At 44.4% G+C, this 24811-nt stretch overlaps 1 protein-coding gene across 4 annotated transcripts in view; it reads left to right on the top strand.

Moving 5' to 3' along the window:
- The window catches only part of PAPPA (pappalysin 1), a 359398-nt gene that overhangs the window by 180760 nt on the left and 153827 nt on the right, over positions 1–24811 (top strand). For 2 of the 4 annotated variants that reach the window (XR_014887326.1, XM_010720813.3), the window contains exon 1: positions 5323–6246. The exons of the other annotated variants lie outside the window; for them this stretch is intronic. Coding sequence is in view for 1 of the 2 variants with exons in the window: in XM_010720813.3 (XP_010719115.2) it covers positions 5850–6246 (397 nt within the window). In the remaining variant the exon portion in view is untranslated. Of the gene's footprint in view, positions 1–5322; positions 6247–24811 lie in introns of those variants that run through there. 4 annotated transcript variants of the gene reach the window in all.

Below are 24811 nucleotides of genomic sequence, written 5' to 3' on the forward strand. Positions count from 1 at the left end.
CATTGGAAGTACAGAAGCGATAAAAGTAGTGTTCTGCAGTTCTAGGTTTCAGCACCCTGATTTCATCTGAGAATCCTAAATCAGTGGGCAAAGAGCCTTTTACAACAAGCATTCCCCTTACATGAGGGGGAAGGTGAGGCAAAGTGTTTGTGTCCTTGCTGAGCTTCAAACCCCTGTGAGAGGAGGAGGCTTTGGGTGCAGGAGCGATGCCAGGAGGTTTGGGAGGGTGCTGGGAGCTGGGTCCCACTGAGGGTACACAGGGAGCCGCTGGGTCTGGGGACACTTTTGGGACCCAGGAGGTCCTTCCTCCGCTCACATCTCCAGCTATAGGCTGGGATTTTGCTGCCCCCATCAGTCCGCCGGGTTAGGAACCTGCCTCCCTCACCCTGCGATGCTCTCTGGGTGGGGACATGGTCCCACAGACCTGAGTGCGCACCCAGGGACACCCAAGGACATTAGGGATGTGGCTGAAGGTATTGGGGTGCACCTGGCCGTGCTCTGTGGTTGTTGGCTCCTTGCACCCAGCGAGGGTTTCACTCACATGGTCTGACCCCAACACCCAGGTTCTGGCATGCAGGCCGAGCGAAGATGGGCCCGCAGCATTAATTAGAATTTGTGGGGTTTAATTCAAGGAGGAAGGATTTGCCCCATTGTTTAAATCCTCTACAGTGAGAAACATCACTTTTTGCTCTCCCCACAGCGCTGTAGAATAGAGATTATAGCCCAACCCCCGAGAATGTATTTCAAGAATGTGGTGAAAAAAAAATAAAATACAAAGAATATGTAACTTTTCTGGAAATACGATATTTCATGTGGGAAATTTGGAGGATAAAGTAACCGAATTCCAGGCGAACAGGCATCAGTATTGTTAGGTAATACAGCTCTCTGCAGGGCAAAAAAGAGTGGCATGCCAGGTTTAAGTAGGAATTTATAGCCACTGACTGCAAATTACTTTATAAAATTACTGATACCTTTGTAAAGCCATCAATTATGTGTTTAGTCTTGATTGTCATTTATTGCAGTTCTTTCTTTATTGTCCAGGAAACTTTTCTGGATTAAATGTCATATTTCAAATTGACGTGAGGCTGTTTCATTGACGTGAAGTAACAGCATGTGTGTTTCACACATGGGGCAACTCGGGGAACAGCAGTTGAGTCTCCTACCCACTAATAAAGCTAACGTAGTGCTGGTGTTTTGGTTCCTGCTTGACTTAGGGTCGTTAGATGGCATTGTGAAAACACAGGCAATATTAAAGCACTCAGAAACTCGGGGTTTTTGTCAGCATGGAATGCAACGTTTAATTCTTTGTCCTTTTCAAGACACGATGAGAAAGGACAGATAGAGAAAACAGCAAAAAAAAAAAAAAAAAATTGGCAAATTTTCCGAGTCCAAATGAGGTCTTCTGTAAAGTCTTTTCCAGGATTCAGCATATGTGACATTTGTTTTTTGTTGTTTCTTCAGCTATTAGCGTTTGTTTTCCTCGCGAGGGGCAGAGGCCAGGTTCCACGTCACGCCTGTGTCACCGCTGGGCCCTGAGTCCATGGCTCTGTGTGCATGGAGGTGTTGGGCTGTGTGGGATCGGCAGCCCGGAATGCCCAGATCCCCATCGCTTTTGACGCTGCTCTCGGTTCTTTGGGTTTCATTTCTCGCTATTCTGTGGAGGCAGCGTGATTCCTATCATACCACTGTTGATTGCATAAAATATTCCCTGAATCCAACACGTTGCATTAAAATCTGGTGTCTGGGCCCTGTCTGATTCTGAGCAGCGTCGCTGTTGGATTGCGCGTCAGCCATCTCCGACCCAGGCCAAGTTCGGAGAGACTTGATTGGGATGTCGGTGAGGGGTAAAAACCATATAAACCTCCGCTGTGATTGATGGAGTTGTGCGCAGCGAGGACGACGATGTACAAATACTTGCTCAGAATAGTAGGGCCTCAATTCAGCCGCATCTGGCAGACTTTTCAGCTTGCCTTTCAAGAAACATTGCTTTTAATTGACCTTCACATGAGTAATTTGAAGATTCGACGCCGTTCTTGCCGAAGAAGATTTCAAACTGTGGAGTCTCCTGTCAGATGTGTAATTAGTAATTTTACTATACCATGAGTGATTAAACCTGACCCCCAGGGAGCCAAGAATAATGCTGTGTGACTTCCTCGCCTAATTGCTGCAGAACAAATGTGAAAATGTGTACATTGCGGCAAATTGTGTGCTAATTGGCCTTAAAGAAATTCTAAATATGAGGGAGAAATGGGCATGTAATTTCAAACATATTTGCGAGGTTTTGCAGTCAGCTTGCAAATAGGAGGGGGAAAAAAGTCAGAATTTGACAAAACCATTATTTGTTATGATTTATTCACTCAGCTCTAGTCTTGAACCTGGGAGTTATTGGCAGCTTCAGCTAAGATTCCTGCTGAGTATTTCTACTTATAATGACTGCATGCAGCATGTAGCTCAGTGCTATTTTTTTGGCATAATATCATAAATATCTATTTTAATTCTTGTCTCTATATATGTATCTAGGGTTTGGTGCTTTTTTTTTCCCGTTTTCTTGTGAAAATCTCTGTACATGCAGGACAATATCCTGCTCCCTTTACTTAAGAGAATACTCCACTCGAGTTCAACAGGAGGATTATTCTCCTTGGGTAGAAACCCCCCTGCCAGAAGGCCCGTACATCACTTAAGTACTGGCTTAAGCAGAAAATAAATGTCCATCTGTGCAGGGTAGAATTTCATCTGTTGTCAGGGAAGTTAGATCTGACCCATGGACTTAAGGAATCCCAGATTTACTCCCTATTCTTAAAATCACATCACTCTTCTACTCTCTGTTCTTCATCGTTCAGGACTTTATCGGTCTGAACTTTATCGTTCTGGAGTTTATGCACCACTTTTTCTTTACCTTTTTGCAATGTCTTGGAAGTAAAACTGATTGAACTTGTAATTTGTCCTTTAGAAGTAGATTCCATCTCTTCATACTTCCTTCTGTCCACCATACAGGAAGTTGAGATTGGAGCATTTTGCTTGTAGCAGAAACGCTCCTGAAATTGTTACAGGAATTGTAATCCGTTGCATTGGAACATTGAGTATTGTCTCAGTGAAGCTCTTGCTCTTGCCATTGCTGTTTTAAGAGTAGAAGGTCAAATATGTACAAAATGAAATGATGCAATGCCATCAAATTGAAATATTCCAACAGTTGTCTTTGATGATTTCAGCCAAATCGCAATGCCCCAAAGAAACATTCTGATTTTGCAGGATTAACTTTCTCCATGGGAAAAACTGGAAGATGTAGGGCCTGTCCTACCAGCCAAGGCAGAGTTCCCCCGGACACTGGGTTTTCCAATGAGGAAAGGAGTGTCCTGGGCATCACAACTCTTTCTGGTTTAGCTCTTATTTGAAGTTGAACCCGTTCACGTTAACTTTTTGATTTTCAGTATCCCTTATGTGCTGAATTACAATAGTAAAGTGGAGCACACGGGCTCTGCTGAGTGGACGTGTGTGTGTGTAAGTGGCTTTTTTGCATCCCTCTGAGTTCCTCTGAGGGGTGTTTGTGGGAGTTTAGACCGTGGTGTAGTTTGTTTGCTACCTAACAGTTTCCTCTTGATTGGCGAGAGGCTTAATTCCTTTAAGGTCTTGTATTCAAAATCTCATAGAAGTTGCTGGTATTTTTATCTTTATTGGCATTAGAGCTGCACAGAGGGAAGGTCACACGTTTAGAGGGGCTGACCAGCTCTGATTCTTGTTGAGTTCTGTGGATCCTTGTGGCTATGTGCAACATTGCTGAAAATCAGATGCCAGCTATACATTCCTGAGTGTTTGCACATTGGCGAGGAGCTGGAAAACCATCTGCTGGAAGCCTAGAAAATATGCAACAATTCTTCCACATGACAGTATTTACTTTCATTAAGTTTATCAGGTTTATTTCAAGTGCAAGTGGCCATAACAACTTGTACCAATAGGGCAGTCTGCAAAAGCAGTGATGTTACAGTCCCAGGAAAACTCTTGAGAGATTGTCTGTAGGAAAACAAGGAGGGACAGCAATGAAGTTTGACATGGAAGAAGAGGGTGATCAGAATTCCTGGGTTTGAGGCTGAATTTGCTGTAACTCAGCTCCATTCTAGTGGGCTTCATCTGAACGGAGTAGTGGCCAGTAGGTCCAGTGTGCTACTATTTCCACTTATTAAGTACTTAGAAAAATACTTTTTGTTGCCATCAGGGGGAGCTTTTGAGATCTTTCAAGAGTGAAAAAAATATTATTTAAAAAAAAAAAAAAAAAAAAAAAAGGAAAGGAGAAAAAAAAAGAAACGTCCCAGCTCAGAAAGAGATCTTCAAACCAGCAAGCAGCCAGAAGCTTACCTGTGGCTACAACTAAGCCAGGGAAGCCAGGGGAGCTGAATTCCTTAGACTGAATAGCTAGCAATATTGAGAGAGGATTTTTTTACTCAGTTCACCAACAAAATTATAATTTTTTTTTTAATTACTTAAAAAAAAAAAAAAGCCAACCAACCAACAACAACAGGAGTCTTTGGGAGCATTCAAAAGCCAAATCCTGCTCTGTTGCTGCAGCTTCTGGAAGGCAATTGCTCTCCAACAAGCTTCTCTCCTTTTAGCTGCTCATGACTCGATGGGGACCTTTTGATGCAACATTTGGATTAGCTGCACACAACCGCTCTGAGGGGGACCACAAAAGGGGGAGCCTGGCTGATTGCATAACTTTAAGAAAATAATAAGAGGAAAAGAAAGAATTAGAAAAAGAGAGGGAGGGAGTGAAAAAGAGAGAAAGAAAGAAAGCAATTAAAAAAATATCTGAGACTCAAGTTTCAAGACTCTTTATGTGCTGCAGAGGAGCATAAGGTTTACCAGCAAAGTGCAACGGGGAGTCTGAGAGGAGAAATAGCTTTCTCTTTTGCCAAGAAAAAAAAAATAGGAATGTGTGTTTTGGACTGGACTGAGAAAGAAAGCTGGGGAGACTGCAAAAAGGGGGGTGCAGCATTTTTGTCACATTGATCCATTCATCTTGATTGTCTCCTTGGAAAAAAAAAAAATAAATAGGAGAGGAGAAAGTGATAGGGGAAAGAGGAAGAGGAGAAGAGAAGGGAGAAAGAAAGAAAACAGCAAAATTGTTTGAACCTCTGGAGCTATCTGCTTCTTCAAGCTGATTGATTAGTCATGATCCCTGCAGTTTTAATGGGAATCATTCAATTGGGAAGGTGGAGCACCCTAGAGTAGATTAGCATATTCTTGTTTACTCATCTTCTGAGGGGCTTTTTCTCTTTTCTTTCATTTTGTGGAGAAGAAGGGAGGGGGGGAGGTTGGGGGGAAGGAGGGGGTTGTGGCTTATGTTATAAAGGAGGCCAAAAAAATAAATAGATTAGAGCATCTTTTGGGGGGAGGGAAATCAGTGGGTCTGAGTCTTGGAGAAAGCTTGGGGGGTTGCTTTGGGTTTTTTTGTTTTGTTTTGTTCTGTGTTTGTGTGAGTGTGTGTGTGTGTTTTTTTTAAGAAGAAAAAAATAAAGGGAAGAAAATCCAGCAGAGAAAAGAAGAGAGAGGAATTCCAGCTGTGGAGGAATAGAGGAGAAGAAGACAGATAGAGGAGGAAGAACAGAGAAATACATTTCAACCAAGAAGGAGTTTTGATTTATTTTATTTTTATTTGTTTTAAGGGGAAAAAAAATCTATAAGCAGGAAAAAGAAAGAAAGAAAAAGAAAAAAAGAAAAGAAAAAGCAACTGAGAAGGGTTATAAAAAGAGCAAATACCAAGAAGGGTGAACAAGAGAAGAAAGTCAAGGCAAGGAGGAGCCCAAAGCTGGCAGATCGGGAGGATTTGCAGGGGAGAAGGGGGGGGAAGATTGGAAATGCAGCTCTGGAGTTTGCTGCTGCCTCTTGCGCTTCTCTGTACAGCCCTAGCCAGTGGACCCGAATGTGGGATGGACGAGCGCTCCCGCAGGGCGAGAAGGGACACCAGGCACAGCCGCCAGCTCCTCTACACTGCCCCGGGCACCTGTGCCACCAGGTTAGCCCGAGGAAGGCGCTCCACTGCTGGGCTGGAGCCTGGGCATGTCCCCCGCAGGAGGCAACAGCGGGAGGTAGAGGACGGCGAGGAGTCCCTTACTCCGAGCAGGGCGCTCTATTTCAGTGGACAAGGTGATCAGCTGCGGCTGAAGGCAGACATTGAGCTGCCCCGAGATGCCTTCACTTTGCAAGTGTGGCTGAAAGCTGAAGGAGGACAGAGATCTCCGGCTGTCATTGCAGGTAGGTCGCTCGCCGTGCCCGTGGCTGCAGCATCCCTTTTACGTTTCGGGAGCCGGCAGAACAGCCAGCTGTAGGCGTGCGTGTGTATAGGATCCGTGTGTGTGCATTTAAATGTGCGTGTGTGCCTTGCAACGTACGGACGTATGTGAGTGCATGTGTAAACACGCACGGGTGTGTTTATTATACGTATATTCTGTGGAATACTGGAGCTCAGCAAACTCTCTGAAAGTATATGCTGGCAGGAAAAGTTATGTAAACTTTTACATAGGGAAATGGCAGTATCCGGGCTAGTTTCTGTATGTCTGTGTGTATGGATTGAGATGCAGACAGGAGGGAGAGCTCTTACGGTGGGTTTTTAACTCATTTGCAGGTCAGAAAACTGTAAGTAGAGCATTTAAAAGTAGCTTATATGTATGTATGGAAAGAAATGTATGTCCAGCGTGTGGCTGCAGAGAAATGCATGTGTAAGGTCCCTGTACGATTTCCTTAGTTTTATGAGCTCTTTAGCGTACTTTCACTGTTACCTTTTTAGATGCTATGTTAGCATGTGGTTTCCAAAAAGCTATAAAGGAACTTTTGGCTATTGTGAAACCTCAAATGAATCAAATGAGTTTATAAAGTTCCCAACCCCTCGGCACTCAGCTGGGGCTGGGACTCGCGCTGCAGCTAGAGGATGTCAAGTATTTTCGTCTCCCCTTAGAAACGGCAAGTGTAACACAAATGATTGTAAGGTCAAATAGCCCTATAAAACCATTTAGTACTGAAAGCAGCTACCAGGCTGAGCTGTCTGAGCTGAACAATAATGAGGAATATTGCACTTTTCTTGCTGAAATTTTACAAGCCCATCGTGGATTTGGGTCCTTTCCCCCCGCGCTCGCTCCCGCTCCCCCCCCTCCAGCCATCTCCCTCCCTCTCCCCGCTTTAGTGATAAAGTGCAGCAAAGTTGTCGTGAAATCGGATACTTTTTGGAGGGTTACAAACCCTTATAAATGTCGCCACATCCATCTTTGCTCCGAAGGAAGTCATAGAAAATGGAAATGCCCTTAAAAAAAGGAAGCAAGTCAGAAAGAGAAACGGGCCGGGCGGGGAGGGGGGGATGAAGGGGGGGGGTGAAATACATGTTTTACAGCTCTTTTGGCAAGGAGATTCCCTGAAAGCACAAAGTTTCCATGTCCTAGGATGCCTTAAAGAGACAGGGAGGATTTCCCCTTTCCCTTTAACTGGAGGCACTTCCTAGAGCAGGCGGATGCTTTTGCTGGTGGCACCGCCGCCCGCCCCGCTCGCCCGTCCCTGCTGTCCGCTGCCATCTGCTCCGTCCCCGCTGCCCCGTCCCTGACCCGCACCACTGTCGCCTGTTGGTGAAGTTGCTTTGTCCGAAGCAAAACAAAAACTATGATGAACTCAGCAGTGCGTTTCCTTAACTTTCCCCAGTCCCAGCTGCTCTGCTCGCGGTGGGGAGAGGGATGAAGCGTGTGGGGCTGCTGGGATGGGCAGGAGGTGCCAGGCATGGGATGGTCCCCTTTGCTTTCAGTAGGGCAGTCAGACGAGTAATTTCATAGCAGAAGGCATTCTCGTGCTCCACTCTTCTGTTTTCCAGTCTTAACTTAAACCCCCGGCTCAAAGTGCTTCCCTTTCAGCTTAGCGGAGGCAGAATTTGGGTTTGCACAGATCTCATCAGTGGCAGAATACGGTCTGTGTTTTTGTTTGCATTTAATCCGGCACCTAAGACCTCATGTCTGCCTTTGGTGTGAGTATCTGTAATTCATACAATAGGGGACCTAGACAAACACACACCAAGATCATTTGTAGTAAAATACTTTGATTGGCTGGGGGAGGTTGGGTTGTTGCCTGTATAAAACACTTGACCCATTTTATGCACGGAAATAACATTCCGCGGCGAAAAATGAAAAGAAATGCCCCAGTTTAGCACTGTTGAGCTTGCAGCTCTGCTCGGGAGGACTTTGTGATTTTTATTTTATTTTTAAACTCCCCCTTCCCCCCATCACACACTCTTGAAGAGGAGCCAGGTTTGGCTCTGTGTGTAAACACCTGGAAGAGGTCCAAGAGGAACTCACTCGGAGTATCCTCTGCACACCACAGCCTCCCAGACCTGCAGCAAGCTTAGGGAGAGATTACGCTTCCCTCCGTGAGGAAATCAAGGGTTCTGGCTGCCAAAACGTTTGGCTTTCTCATTTTCACTGTTTTGGGATGTGACAGACTCCGGAGCCCTGTTCTGCTGCTGATGTTACATCTGTAGGACCTCGCTGAAAGCCAGAGCTCTTCTGGGTGCTGGGTGGGCAGGGAATGGCTCTTGTTTGCAAACAGTGAGTTTCTGCCCAACTTCTGTCGCAGCTGCAAAGTGGGAAATTGTGTTTGCACAGATCTGAAGGGGAGGGCAGGGCTGGCAGGAGAGCACCTCATTTACAGAGTCCTGCCTGTATCTTCATCTGCTTTCTGCCCCTATCCTCTGCCTGTGCTGACAGCTCTTCTGCAATCCCTCCGTGCCGGCACAAGAGTAGTCACTGCAAGTCATATAGGAGCCACACACCCACACGTGAGCCTATAAGGGAAGCCTGTCTGTTAAAAATTTCATGTAGGACTCGAGTTGTTATCAGCTTCCATGCCTGAGCCCTGATATAAAGGAGCTCCTCTGCTAATCCTGCTACAGGAGTTTCTGTTTCTGTCTGGAGCCAACTCTCCTTACGTCACCCTCTGCTGCAGTATTCAATTTGTTTTCATAAATGGCTAATTTTACAGCGCTGTTAAGTGGGTTCGTCATTGCGCCGGGCCGTGCCCTGTCTCTGATGATAGGCAGTCCTCGGTGCCAGGCTCTGCCAATTTTCACGCTGGTTGGCAGTGATGTTATTGCTGCCCTGTTTGACTTCACTCATATCTGTTCTGGCATTTCTCAGGGAAAACAGTTGGGAAGCTGGAAGTCTGACCCATTGATCCGTGTTACGCAAAACCTCAGCAGTGTTTTGGGAGCTGGGCTGTGCCTCGTTCGCGTGGCTCCCGCCGTGCAGCTCTGGCTCGTGCGTGCTTGGGTCTCTCCCCAGGCCACACTGTTCTTGGACAGACACTCCTTGGAAGTGCACACCTATTGGCACAGTACATCTCTCTTACAGATGCACGCATGGGCACATGGCATTAATCACTCGAGTTTGTGTGCTTTCTGCTATAGTCTTTGAATACATCTCCAGTTGTCAACGAAGGAGTTAAGGTCCGGGCTGTAATCAAGTTAGATAACACGCGTGCCATGCAAAGTAGAACGCTTCAAAGCACCATTGACCTTGCTTCTGTTGTAATCAAAGATACTTCAATTCTACTGTGGAAACGCAACCCCATCCTGAGAAATAGGATCCTCCCGAGTCCCTGTCAGGGTGTTTTCTAGCGTATGACTCAGGAGCAGGAGCTCATGTTTTCGTAGGAAGGAGATGTTGACTCTTTGGTGTCTGGGAGCTGAGAGGAGCGGGATGAATGATCAGCAGCGGGAGCTGGAGTAGGAAGGCGTGCCTTCTCTGAAGAGTGAAAGTTATTTGTGTTTTGTTTTTGTTTTTTTTTTTCCCCTTCCCAGTTTCATTCTCCTCTGTCTCTCTATTCCTCTGCCTGCCAACAGAGAGCATGATCCCAACTTAATAAGGCTTCATATGTAAGGGAGTGCCTATGTTTTCCCAACTTCGGTCCTTGGTGAACATAAAACTGCAGCAGAATCCAAAGAGAAGGAAATGCCAAAATCGGCACAGTGGAACTCACTTAAAGCCACAGCTCTTGCATGTAAGAGACTGAGAAGCATCTATGTTGGAGACCAATCATTGGGCAGTAATAAAGATGTATAACTGACACTGCCTAGGTCTGCTTCCTCCTCAGGGTTTAAAAATATCTGTTTGGAGTTTGGTTTCATTTGGTCGACTTCTGGAGTTTTGGTGTCTTTTGCTGAATTAATACACATCAGGTGGGAGCAGTCAGCTGGGTCTTGTCCTTGAAGCCAATGCTCATAGCAGCTGCTCGGGGAGCTCTTTGACAATGAGCTTACACCGAATTTCACTGGGTAGATGGATAGATGGTAGATGGATAAGGCATCATTTTTTTCTCATCTTCACAGCCTGTTGCCTTTCTATTCCACGGATTTGCTTGTTTTGATCCGTAATGAAGTACTGACATGAAGGACTAGAGAATGATTCAGGCATAAAGCTTGTTGTTAATTAGCTCTGGCGTGCGCCAGGTCCCAGGGGATGGGGTGGCAGGGGCTCAGGGCTGCATGGATGCTCCAGCGTAGTTACAGCCCCCAGCACTGTTCCCAAGGGACACAGGTCACCGTGCATCTCTGCGTTCCGACGATTCCCCACTTCACAGTTACAGCCCTGGGTAAGCAGTGACTGATAGGGACACTGAAAAAATACGGCATGGTTTGTCATTTACTAAATATTTGTGAGCAGTTCATTTCCTCCCTCCTGCAGAAGCCAGGATGGGAGTCAGAAATGGGAACTAAAAAGAGATTTTTCTTTCCTTAAGACTTCCAGTTTCAACCAGTCTCATTCTTTCAACTCGCTACACACTGGAGACAGAACCATACAGTCTGAAGAACATGTTTTATTTCCTTAAAGCGCTTCCTTGCAGGCTGCTCTAATCAATGAAATGGTAGTGAAGAGGGAAGTTTGCCTTTTGACATGTGATGGTCGGGTTAGATTCCTCAGTGACGTGTGGCTGCCTTTTGTAGGCACCAAGCTGTGTCCCAGGCTGAGCTGGCCGTGCTGAGCTTCACTTGAGCCTGATTTACTTCTGGGACGTGCCCAGAAATTCCATGTCAAGGTCTTGCTGAGTGCTGGAGCAGATGTGAAGAGGCCTATTCTGTCTCACCCCAAAGCCTTTCAGCTCTTTTGCAAGAGGGATGTGTGCCTGGGTAACCTGAAGGCAAGAGGACTCTTGGACCAGCAGTGCTCGATGCTGTCAGACCGTGGGGTTAACTGGGTGTGTTTACCTTGGATTTCTGGAGCTCAGGTTGGTCTGAGCAAGAATGCAAAGCCAAAATACAGCATCTATTTTCAAAAATTAGTATTGGGAAAAAAAAAAAAATTAAAATAAAGACTTCCGTGAGGGATGAGCTGAGATGTTCCCATATAGTAGTTTTGCTTCCAATTTTAGCTGTTTTTCAGCTACTCTTTTCTTTTCTCTGAAAGAAATTACAGGAGCACAAGCAGAGAAAGGACCTCCTGGGTTGCCAAATTTAGTCCCCCGCCGTGTCAGGGATGTAACAGTAGATAATTAGTTCAAACATTCACAGAATATCCACTTTGTTGGTTCTGATATAGCACAGGGCACAGAAAATTTCCCAGCACTCTACTGTAAACCAAAGATCTTTAGCAAAGACCTGGAGACTCCGCTATAATGTAAGGCAGGAAGACAGACGGACAGACTGACAACATCTTAAGTACCCAGAAATCCAAGGCATTGATTTAGAAAAGTGTTAACCATGTCAACTATGAGAAAGAATAACATCTTCTGGTGTAAGATACTGGCTTTCTTATTTTTGGAGAGTCACAAACGAATCAGGTGTTTTGACAGTTATGAAACTTCTATTGAAATTTTAGGTTAGAATGTCTGCCAGAGCTGGTCCTTTCCCACAGATGGTCTGTTTTGATTAATTTCCCATTTTCCTGAGAAAAATATTTTATCAACCATTTCCCACCCTTCTCTGATCGTCACCTGTACGGCAGTTCCTATATCCCATCATAGGAGGAGTGAACACATTCGCTTTATTACATTTTTTGCTTCTTCCCCCAATATTCTGAATGTGGATCAAAAAAGTCCTGCTTGATCAAAACCCTCTGCGTTTTTCTCTAAGCTATATCAGCCAGTCTAATGTCATCTTTCCCTTCATTTAACCATTATACATTATGTATTAATCTTTCATTATATATTAATCCTTTTATTTCAAATACAGAAAGGGCACTAGACTTTTCTATTCCCTGGTTCTGGGTATTTGTTAGTGTGTTGTAGGCACAGGGCAGTTGAGTAAGTTGTCCTTTTTTTTCTTTTTCTTTTTGCCCCAAAATGAGACTTCTAAAAATTGTGTTCCTTTCTTCTGATCTTATGTTGCTTTTTGAGCATTTCCCTACCTTATGGTAGCTGGCATCTGACTGGGAATCTTAGTTTTATTTCAGCTTTCTGTGAAGGAGAAATCCTTGGTTGATCTGCTAATTTCTGCTCGTCCCTAACCTCTTTATTTTCTCTGGTGTGAGCACGCATGCACATACACACACAATTTCCAAAGCACCTTTGATTTTTTCCCCAGATCAATACAGCATTTAAACTCCAATGATCAAGGAAAAGCAGCTTGTTTATTTCCCTATGTATCCTGACACAAGTGGCAGATCTTGTAAACTGCTTTGATTTGATGGTAGTGCCTTTTATATAGTTTGCTCTCCCCACAGCCATCCATAAAGTCAAAGCGCTCTTACTCTGAACAAGAGCAGAGCACAATTCTAGAAGGCAAATAAAAAGGAATTAAGAAGAGAATAAGTGAGCATCTTATCCCAGAGTGTTTCTGCTGTCATTCTTCGTCGCAATCTGAGCAATTTGCTTAGTTGGGAACTGCTCAGTGTCCGTAAGGTTGCAGCACCAATGAAGCTGCAGTGTGTATCCATAGTTAAAATGTGAACAAGTGAAAATACAAGTCAGCTTATCCGTTAGTGAGAATGGGGATGGATTCATGTTGCTAGACTTACGCACGCAGCATGGATTTGATCCTAAACCTATCCAAAATCATGAAAAATACCGTTGACCTTGGCTGACTCTGGCTTAGGCTCTGATTTCAGAGTCTTTTGCATCCCTCCTCTACATCCCAGAGCGTTTCATGGTCCTTATGTTATCATCCTTTATTTTGCTGTCCTTTCTTGCTTTGGATACAAAAGAAGAAAAATTGCAAAGCTCTCACGTCAGAGAAATTGGCCAGGGGAAGGGGACATGTTTATTTTAGTTGTTTTTGCTATACTCCAAATCTCACTTTGGCCTTCGTCTCTGTCAACCTTTCTCTCTTTTCTTCAGTGTTGAAACAAGCACTTATTCCAAACACACCGTCTGATTTTCTGTTTTGCTGGGTGATGTGTGTAACTTTCCCGTCCAGTCCCTCCACCCTCTCTTATCACCATTGTAGTCTCTGTTCTTTCTCCACTATCTGATGTCCTCGATTCCTCCATCTTTCCCTTTTTCCTGCTCGGCATTTCTGCTGTTTTCTTCCTCCCTATCAAACCCATGTCATGCTCTCTGTAGTTGTCCTTTTCTGTCCCCATGTGAGGTTGGTGTTCCCTCCTTGCAGACCAAGGGTGGCTCCCATGTTGTTGGCTGCCGTGTTGGTGGCTTCAGCCACACAGCGTTGGAGTGGTGTGGGAACACAGGGTAAGCAGGCTTTGTGTTTGTGTGCTTGGGCAGGCAGATGCTCATGCATATTTTCTGGGAATTATCGGTGTGGTTCTGTTTAATATCTATTGTAGTGGTGCACAAACAAGGAGCGGGCAGTTGTTCTCACAGTGAGGGAGTGAGGGTGAAGTGAAACGGAGACGCATCTGGAACTGGCCTGGTGAGGCAGCATCTGAGAGATATGACATGACACCAGCTCAAGAAAACGAAAGAATTGCAGTGTTGGAGAAGAAAACCAGCCTGTTCTTTGCTGATTAGCTCCTGGGTCTGTTAGACTTTCCTCAAGTCTTCTTTTAGAGTGATGCTTAAGGCCCTCTGATGTGATTTTCCTCCTTTTCCTTATGTAGCTTATTGTTTATTTGCTTTAAATCACTTTCCCATATGGATTTCTCTCCTCTGACCGATCTTCTCCTCCTTCATATGATTCCCCAGAGTCTTCTATTGTCATGGAGCTGGGAGAAGAGCAGGCCTGCTCCCAACGCGGAGCTTCTCTCCTCCCTCCTTCTCTTCCTTGCCTATTCTCTGCTGTTAGTGTTGGAAGCATATTCACAAAGATCATCCATTGGATTGAGGAAAGAGATCTTATCACCGTTGTTTTGTTTGTTTTATTCAAGACAGTGAGGGGAAGAAGTGGAAAGGATGGGCCTTCACTGTTACCAGCGTTACTTCGTTTTGAATATAGGTTCATTTTCTTGTGTCCTAATATATTTTTATGCTGTTGTTTTCCTTATCTTGCAATAAGATTGCAGTTTTGTGGTCCTGGTAACATCCTCAGAACATTCTGCTAATTGTGCTGATACATTTGTCAGGTAGGAGCGAGCACTGCACTTCAGGAAAGCTGAGGAATGGCTCTGATTTGTCTGAGGTGTTGCTGTATGTTTGGGACAGAGATGGAAACTGATTGCAGCAGGCTTGGCTTTTTGTTAACCCCATTTTTAGTGATGGTAGTAGGTGATCTTCAGCCTAAGTTGTTCTGCATGTGGAGTCAACACACCTTAATTCCTGTAGGCTGGCCGCTGTTGCTGTTGATGGTTCTTTGCTTTGCTGTGCTGACAGTGGTTATGAAGCCTTTCACTTACCAACGAGTGACATGAGCTCTTTGGACATGGTAGAAGATGAGACGATCTTGAGTTTATCTCTGATCTAGAGGTGCTGACATAGTTGGAATGAGCAGGAGTTACCGTGTTTCACAAATGCAGCATTGTATGCAGCCCAAAATGGGAGAGAAGAGCATCAAGGAATATCACCATATCAAAGAAGCCCCTCGGTTTAGGATACTTCTTGAGTTTGAATGCTTTCCTACTTCTGATACATCTGCACATTGGTCAGTATGTTGACTCAGGAATGCAAAAAGCCTGGCCCTGGATAGCTGAGACTATTAATTAAGGGCAAAACCAGCTAATTTACCCCACAGTTACATCTGGAGCAGACATGGTTGCAGATGGAGCTTTGCACACACCATGTTAGTGCCCCAGTAACTGCAGCCTGTTTTTGGGAAGGGTTAGCACCCAGTGCACACCCTCATGTCTTAACAGCCTGTGCCTCTGTTGGAACTGCCAGCAGGAAGGCTGTGCCTCGTGTGAGCCACTCAAATTGTATTTTGCTCTGAATTCAGCAGCATCTGTGCTTGTAAAGGCTGAGGTGCTAAGGTTGGAATCTGGAGCCTGCATTACTACTGTCTTTCTTTGCTTCTGCCTTGTGGATAAACCAAGCAGCCTCTCTGTGCTCAAAATAGCACCTTCCACCAGTGATAATTTAATAGGAATTATTTTCAGCACAAACTAGACGAGAATTGGAAGCCTCCTGTGCTGTGCTGTGCTCATGAATGGAGATGTTCAGGGAGAAATGCAGTACCAGGAGAAAAAGCAAATGTTAACTAAATGTATTACGCACACGGTTTTGAAACATGTACTTGGCAGAGGGAAGGGTAAGTAGTACAAGCCAGATTCTGCTGTTGAGCACATCAGTGCAAACTCAGAGTTACTCCTTTGGAGAGGAAATCAGGGGGCTGCAGGCTGGCAATCGTGTTGAGTGTGGGGCTGATACAATTTGTGCAGTGGGGAAAACAAACTAGCTGAGAAGTGGATGTTATGGAGAACAGCCTCCAAGCACCATCGCTTTGTGTAATGGTTATGATGATGCAGTGGGAAATGTTTGTACAATGTGGGGTTGTTTTTATTTCTTGGAGCACTTTCTACGTACACCTAACCTATTCCCTTTAGGCTGTAAAACTAGGCCATATACCACTTTTACAGTGAGTCCTTTGTGTTTCCAGCAACAAACACTTCCCAGCTCTGCTCTCCAGTTCTGTGGCTCTAAACTTCTTCACCCCTTCCCATACTCTTCCATCTCCAGCAATAATATCCCCTCCTCTGTTTATAAACAAACACCCTCGGAGGAAGTTCACAGGAAGACAAGTTAGTTAATGAAAATCAACCGTGCACTCAGGTCCAAGCTGTGGGCTGGAGCCAGCAGGGTTACTGGATGTTTCCTACTCTACATCTGCTTGGAGGAGTTTCGTTGATGAGATGTCAGCCTCTCTATATGCCCTTCTTTTCCCACTGTCCTGAAAAACAGAAAAAATGATGGAGGCAAATTATGGTGTCAGTTTGCTTTAAAGTAATGCCCGGACAGTAGCTGAGAACCCCAAGCAAGGAAACAGGCTTGAATGAACTTGTTTTCACATGCTCTGGAGACAGACAAACAAAAGGTCATTGTCTTGAGGCTTCTTCTGGCTAGTGCTTCTAATGGGGGACCTTGGTGGTCTCAGATGGAAGGTGAGGGAATTACCTTTCTGATTCCGTCCAGGAGGCAGAGGAATCCTCTATAAAGCCTTTCCAGCTCCTCAGGATGCATGGGAAAGTGATGGGATGAAGAAAGGCTCTGTGAGTGAGGAGGCTGCAGCAGTAGGGCTGTGGTTCCTCACTTGCACAGAGATGTGGTAGCCATGCAGCGTTCCTGTCCCCAGGAGTGCATTTGGGAAGTGAGGATGAAGGAGTTTTCCTAGCTATTCTAGGTGTGAAAATTGTGGTCCCACTTTTAATTCTAAGCACCCTGAAAGTTTAGATGTGTTGCAAAAGGTCTCCATTGTTAGCAGAATCTCTGTCCCTTAAACTGTGATGACTTCCAACAGTCTTATCTGTTGCTTTTTGTTGAAAGAGCAGTTCTTATTGCACAAACATTTTCTAGCATGTAATTAATAGCTTTATCTGTAAGACAGTTTCAGTGTGGTCTTTCCACCTCCCCCTCTCAGACAATCAGAAATGGGGATTTTGCACTGCAGCATGGGCAAAGTTTATCAGACATTGCACAATCTCTTTGTCCGTGAACAGATTAAAAAAAGAAGGGAGAAAATAGACCTGATTTATACTGGTGAGCTTCCTCCAGGAATTCCAGGATAACCATCAACAGTTTGTCCCATGAGGAAAGTTGAGTGCTTCATTTTTGCCCTTTGGAGAGCTCTGAATTAATGAAGGATGGAGTACCAGCGTATCTTCTGTTCGTCTTTGAGCTGGGAAAGATTGGAATTCCCCAAAGTCCTCTTGTTAGGGATGCTTTAATCAAACAGACTGTTTACATTCTTTGTCTTACCAGAAGCAGTGCTCAAACTGGGGTGGTCTTCAGCTATATGCCATAATACTAGGGGTTTATTTTATTTTATTTTAAACATCAGCATGCCACCAGTTTTACTGGGAAAATGCCGTATCCAAACACCTGCAGGACAAGACAGAAAGAAGCAGCAGCTGCATCTCACATAGGTGAAATGATCCAGGAAGGGGATCTGTGTTTCTTCTGCAGTTTGCTGTCTGCAGGGCTGAGGCTTCTCAATGAAGGTGGGCCAGGAGCACTTGCACTGAGAGGAAGACACCTCCCAGCAGGAGGAAGGTGAGCACCAAACTCTTCCCTTTGCCTCAAGCACAGAGGGCAGAAAAGCATGGGTATTTTTGCACCATCCGTGTGTTTTCTATCCCACTTGTGATGGCCAGACAGTGAACATCCACTCTGACAGTTTCTGTGCTCTGGTACTTAAGAAAACACTAAATGAAATGGAGGCTATATGTTTCCTGAGAGAGAAGGAGGAAGGAACTGAGATGGAGATAGGTTTTCCTACTATCGCCTGTCTTTCATCACATCTTCCTCAGGGTGAACATCTCTATCAAGAAGTCAACACTTTATTGCACATCTGTATTACTGTAATCAGCCATAAACCTTGAAATGGGATCTAAAATTCTCTTCAGATACAATTGAAAAAAAAACAGACCTGTGGTATCTTCTAGAAGTGATGTATTTCTGCTCCCCATGCTCAGTGCAATGCTGAGAAGTACGCACGTAAACGGGTAATGCGGACAACATTCGTCTGAAGCCAAGCGCTCCAACCAGCTGTTCAGCAGCAATGTGATTTATTGAGAGCTGTCAATGTTTTCCACACATGGTATCCTTTGCACCGATGAGCTTGCAGCCTGGCTTTTATGGGGTTTCTCTGACAGTTGTCAAACACTGGGGACAAGGCAAGCTTGACGAGGCACACGTTTTTATGGGAATGTTATGGGCATTGCAACAAGATGTTCTGGAAGGGAAGGACAGTCTGAGAGTAACTGGCAGAGAGGAAAACAAAGGCAGTTGCAAAAGGCTTCCTTTTTACTGGTGGTTTCAAGAAGAGAACAGCAATTTCCTCCAGCAATAAATTAGATGTTTTGGGAGAAAGAAAGGGTGTTTGGTTAGACAGTGGTGACACTGCTGAGAGATAACTATGCTCCCTCTCCTGCAAATTCAAGTTTCTTGTTTTGTGGCGGAGTAGTTGGGGGGGGCACAGGTTGCTGTGGAGTTTTAGTTCCTGCTCTGCAGCTGCTCTGTGGTGTCCTCAGCTCAGTCCTTGGATCGGTGAGGGTGGGAGATTGGCTCTCAGCAGCTCTCAGAGAGACACTGCATGTGAGGAAGCGGTAATTACACCACTGTAGCTCTTTGGTCGTGTGTGATGCAGTTCATGATGAACGCCACACCACTGTACAAAGAGAAAGAAATGCTTGGCCAAGAGTTCCCATCAGCGAGGGTCACGCTAGGTCCCTGCAGTGTTGTGCAGCTCTAAAATGGGAACTGGGGTTGTAGAATGCTGAAGAGACAAAAAGACAGAAGCAGTTCTTGCTGATCTCAGCTTGTCAATTTGTCTTGACTTGTGTAAGCTTGTATTCGTGAATATCACAGGTATTTGTTTTCCCCCCACTGAAAAACAGAGCTGTTGCCTGAACAGTGACTCTGGCCACGTTCCCTCCTATTCAGCACAATGCAATCTTGGCTCTTTACTAGTTAATATTTTCTGTCAACAACCTGCAAGAAAACATAAAATCAGTGCTGATAAAATTTGCAGATGTTGCAGAGTTCAGGGAGTGGTAAACAATGACCAAAACAGGACTCTCATTTGGGTGTTTTCATAAATTGAGAACATGCAAACAGTATGCATCAGAATAAAGCCAAATGTGAAGTCATACATATAGAAAGACGAGAGGCAGGTCATGCATAAGGGATGGATGGTGGGGGAAAGATCTTTCACCTGGAAGCTAAGCGTGTTGGAGTGACTCTGTGTCAGAACAGATAAAGCGTCTGAATGTGAACTGCCAGTGTGATGCTGTGGCCAAAGGTTTCGAGTCATCATTAGCTGTGTAAACAAGGAAATGCTGAACAGGATCAAGGAGGTTGTGTTATCCTCGTGTTGACAATGGAGAAGCTGCTGCTGAGGCACTTTGTACAGTTCTGATGTCCATCCACAGCTTAAGAAGGATGTTGTATGGGAGAGGATTTAGAGGAAAAAAAAAACAATCATGAGCATGATTATAGGATTTGTAACAAGTCATAAAGCATTTGACTCGAGAAGATTAAGAGGTGAGTTGGTCATCATGATCTTTAAGTATATGTTTAGGGAACATTAATCTGATAATTAGAGTTTGGAAATCTAATAATAGAGGATATGAGTAAATCCAATGAATGAACTAAGCAACTTCAGAATAGAGAGAAAATGCACTGTTTTGGTGAAAGTATTCAGTCATTGAGAAGCCTTTCTGAGTAGAATGGTGGAGTGTCTGTCACCAGGTTCTTTTAAATGAGAATTCAGTGTTTTTTCAAATTCTTATTTAAAGAGGAGTTAATTCAGTCCTCACCCCCTATTGTGTCTGAGTGCTTCTAATGTTGTATCACTCTGGGGTTTTCAGTTATTACTGCAAAAACAGGAACAGCATGAAACTGCGTCAGGAGAAGTTCAGACTGGATATTAGGAAAAGGTTCTTTACCAAGAGGATGGAACAGGCTCCCCAGGGCAGTGGTCATGGCACCAAGCCTGCTGGAGTTCCAGAAGTGTTTGGACAACACTTTCAGACATATGGTTTGATTTTTAGGTAGTCCTGTGTGGAGCCAGGAGTTGATCCTTGTAGGTTCCTTCCAACTTGGGATACTATAAGGTTCTATGATTCCAACTAATTGAAGCAAACAATAGGATGCTGACTTCAAATCCTTTAATATTCCATTGTAACTATGGATTTTTCTTGACTCTGGGCACTTTGTAGGGATTCCTGGGCATTAGTGTGCTTGAACTATCAGGCTTAGTGTAGCGTGATGTTCTTCATCTTATTTAGGTTTTGTCACCTTTAACCAGGAGAGATTGCCTCAAAACATACAAGTGTGTTAGTCTGAAGGCCGGCTCAAAAATAAGACTAAAATCTTCTCTTATTTAAGGTATTGAAGGCTGGATGTGGCTCTGGGCAGCCTGGTCCAGTGGTTGGCAACCCTGCCCACAGCAGAGGAGGTTGAAACTAGATCATCTTTGAGGTCCTTTCCAATCCAGGCCATTGTATTCAGACATGTAACTGTCGGCTTCATTGAGACCAAGATCTTACCTCCAGAATGTGACCTTCGGGGAGTAAATCAAGGTTCCCCACTGCAAACTGGAGCACTGACAAAGTCAGGGCTGTGGACTAACACAGCAGACATCATTTAAAACAAAGAAGTGGATGAGAAAGCAGAAAATAAGCTTGGGGTGACTTTTGCTTGCCATATCCTTGCTGGGTGGTCTGTCTGTCAGTCTCAGGGCAGAACAGCACTCCCTTAAAATAAAGAATGAAGCCCAGTGCTCAAAATGCCCCAGCCTGCTCCCTCAGTCCATGTGCATGTGAGTGTGTATGCACACAGAACGTAGTACATGTACATGCTTTTTGGTTAGTCTTCATTTCTTTGGTTCCAGATTTAACCGAAAGTGGAAGGGCTGAAATAACATAAGAAGGGTTGAACATATGATATTTCCTGCTGCTCAGCTAAACACAAGAATTGCCAACAATCTTCCAAGGTAGCTTGTTTCTTTTACATTTTTTTCTCCCAGTTCTGCAGACTTGAGAAGGTCAATTACTTTTGAGAAGCATTTGACTTTGGCAATGCTCATGGAAAGTGAACTAGAATTATGACCTTTTGGAGGTTTGCCCATCGCTGTCCCATCTCGTCCTTTAAGAATTAAGGGCTGAATGTTAAGCTCTAGCCTTCAATTTAATAGGTGTGAATTTGCGTCTGTACACCTCTAAGATGTTGCTACGTGAGAATTTCTTATTAGATATCCATTTAATTGTGCTCACAGATCAAGGGATCACTGCTATTTGTATCACAGAAATACACACTCAGGTATTTCCAGGAGGAAAATGATGCCCAAACAAGTGACCCCGGATTCAAACTGAGCAGAGAAAACAGAGCAATAAGATCATGTACTAAAGTTAGTGTGTGGTGACTACAGCCTATCTGGAATGCATTCTACAGTAGTTATATCATGTTAGGCAGATTTTTTTCTTTTTTTTTTTTCCTTTTTCAGCAGGATGTTTCCTAGAAAGCAAAAATATCTCTGTGGTTTGTGTATGGGTTTGGAACTTATATGCAAGTATGGAGAGGGGAATTTGAGGCCTGAAATAGTCATGATTAGAGAGGACCCGGATCCCTTTTAAAAGGGACAGCATAACAGAGGCACAGTGAGCTCTGCTCTGCCTGCTGATACTGCACGCTGTTCTGTGTACCACATCTGCAGCTTTTCTGGTAAGGGTGGTAGGTACTTTGGTTGCTTCTATGAGTATAGGAAAGATGCAGTCATATGGGAAAGCCAGATGCGGTAAGACATTTGAGTCTGGATTAGATCTAAGATACTTTTGCAATAAGAGATTTAATTCTCACAGAGGCCAAGATCTCGCATGGTATAAATCAGTGCAAATGCACTGGAACCACTGAGTTCTGTGCTCACAAAGTGTCTGCCCAAGAATGTTCTCAAAATCCAATTAAATAACTAGAACTGTTTCATGTGGAAATGCCCCTCAATTACAAAGACAAGTCTAAGCTATCATGATGTGATTTTTACAGTCTCCTTGCAGGGTGCCCTAGTTTGCATTCATGGAATTTTTGTTTTCATTTTGTTTTTGTAATATTGTGGATATTGGCCATCTGTCTGATCCCGGAAAGGTTGTAAGGTTGTTCCCGCTCCCCAGGTTCTCTTCCCTCTCACTCATTGATCATAATGTTTGATTTAGGTGCCACTAGATTTCCTTCTTTGTTCTCCAGCCCTAACCTGCCCCCTACAAACACACGCATTGTGCAATGGTGTAAAAGCTCTTCTCTCTGCAGCTGGGAGTAGTAACAGCTCAGCTGGTTCCAGCACTGCCCTAAAGCTGCTGTAAAGGTCAGTGACTAGGGAATTCTAAAAAGCAAAACAAGCTGTGTTGTTGTCCCCCTTTCAGTTCTTGCTATGTATTTTGATCAGCACCACAAGCAGTCTCGTTGCACAGACCTCCCCTGATTGCTGCTGCGCTTTGCTGGCTGTGGTGAGGGCTCTGCAGGGCAGCACGTTGGGAGACTTTCCAGCACAGCTCTGGGCTCGGCCACTGCTGCAGCTGATTGACTTGCAGTGCTTGTCAGGCACAAAGCACATTTTGAAAGGAAATGCCATATTGAACTCCCAGTGAGCTGATGGGTATTGTGCACGGTCATCTGATGGCACAGATGTGCCCCTAATAATCCTTCCAGGAGAGCGTTTCCTCCTGGGATGCTCTGGCCATCTGATCTGCTCTGAGGTATGCTGACCTATCTTGACCCAGTTTATGATCAATTCTATCTCCTGTTTTCTGAAAGGAGACCAGAAATACCACTTTATCATTTAGATTGCTTGGAAGTTGTGGTAATTACGTATCTGTCCCTTCCATGGAAGACACTCTCTGTTTGCTCTCAAGCATTAACTCTTACAAATGGGAGGAAAGTCGCTCCACGTTAGCATGCTCAAAAGTAAATTTGTCAATAGAGCTTGATATCTAATCAGTGTTTGGCTAATAGCACAAAGGGGAGGAGGAGACCTGGAAGCAGAGGTAGCGGATGTGCCACTGAGCACGTTGCTGGGAACAGTTCCCTGGCATGCCATTGCATTTATGTCCTTTTTGTAGGTTTTGTGTGATTCCAGTTCATTTGTACATGCACTTGTGAAAGATGGAAAATGTTCACGCACATCTCTTGATATGTACCCATATGCTTTGCAATATGCGCTTACAAAGGGGGAAAAAAAAAAGCTGAATTTCTCTAAAGGTGAACACAGTGCCTGAGCTACAGTGGGATGGTTAATTTGTAACCCAGTTCTGCTGATCAGTGAGTTCAGGTAAGCTTTGAAGCCAAGAAGTTTTCAGGTTGCTTTGAGTTAAGCCAATAAACTGTTGAGGGTTTTCCATTCCCTATCTCTACCTGAAGTTGGGTTTTCATCAACACCTAATTGCTTTATTATCAGTGGGCCACAGCAGTGTGTCTGAAGCTGGCAGCCATCAACCTGATTCTTGTCCAGATCAAACCTGGAGAAAAGTCTTCCACGTTCATGACGTACACCACTGATTCTCTGAAGGAGCGTGGTAATGACTGCACTTGCAGTAGTATCCCAACAGAGACTGCCTGTGCCATCTTAATTACTATTCCCATGAGTGCTCTCATTGTGATCATCTCTAATAACATGGACACATGCTGGTTTTCCAGCTTCAGCCCAAAATATTTGGTTGTTTCTGAGAACAAGGCAGGAGAAATAAATTGTTCTGCAGGTATTAGAAAATTCTTATCCTTATTCTAGAGAACGTTCCTACGCTCCTGAGCTTTATAGAAGAGACTAAAATTTGACCCTTGGGAAGGATGTGCTTTTTCCATCCATCTAAAAGCCTGTGCAAATGTAGTTATTGGATTACAAAGAGCCACAGTTTGTTAACCAAGTACCAGTCGCCACTGGTTCTGCAGCTTTATCGTGAAATGTTTGGGGAGATCTAGATAAGAAGGCACCCTTCCTGCTAATACTTGTTTATGTTGATCCTATATACAGAGCAGCCCTTGCAAAAGCAGCGCGCCGTCCAAGGATGACCCTGTTATGATGCTGCCAGGCCTGGAGCTCACTCCTCTGTGCCACATGGTTATGCAGTGTTGTGTGTTCACTTACACCTCAAAATCCCCCACAATCTAATAATTTCTCACCAACCCCAGCCTACCAGGTCTGTTTGCAGTAAGCTCTTATATACTGTTAGCGGGTATATTCTCACAATGGGCTCAGCCAAGTGTCACTAACATGATTGTCCATGCCAGTAGCTGCTCGGCTGCAGCCTACATGATTTTCTTATCAGAAGGGAAGGATTTATGTAATGTTCATAGCTAACCAGCAACTACAAATTCATGTGTTGCTGGTGCAGCCTTTCTCACCTCCCTGTTTTCAGGCTTCAAGCTATCTTGTTGGGCATATGAGTGTCTGGGAATTTGAAAAATGGTATAGAAAATATGTGTAGTTCAGTGCTAAATGGCAATGATATTAAGACTTTGATACTGAGAAGAGCCTTGTACCAAATTCTCAGGGTTAGATAGGCATAGCTTTATTAGGCTCTGTATTTCTACAGAATGAAGACCTTGCCTTTCATGTCAAAATGAAAGAATTCCATCCTTCTGTCTTGTATCTGAATCCTATTGCATAGCTTGGAAATGTTAATATCTTGTCTGAAATTAGTTGGATTGATAGCAGTGGCAAATATCCCCCTTTTCCTCACTTGGTACATTGCCACCTGAGCAAGTCTCAGGTGGTTTGCTTGAGACATTCCTGGGCTCAGGGGCTGACCTCAGGAGGCCTCTCAGC

Source organism: Meleagris gallopavo, chromosome 19 (assembly GCF_905368555.1).
Source record: "Meleagris gallopavo chromosome 19, MGAL_WU_HG_1.1, whole genome shotgun sequence".
NCBI lineage: Eukaryota > Metazoa > Chordata > Aves > Galliformes > Phasianidae > Meleagris > Meleagris gallopavo.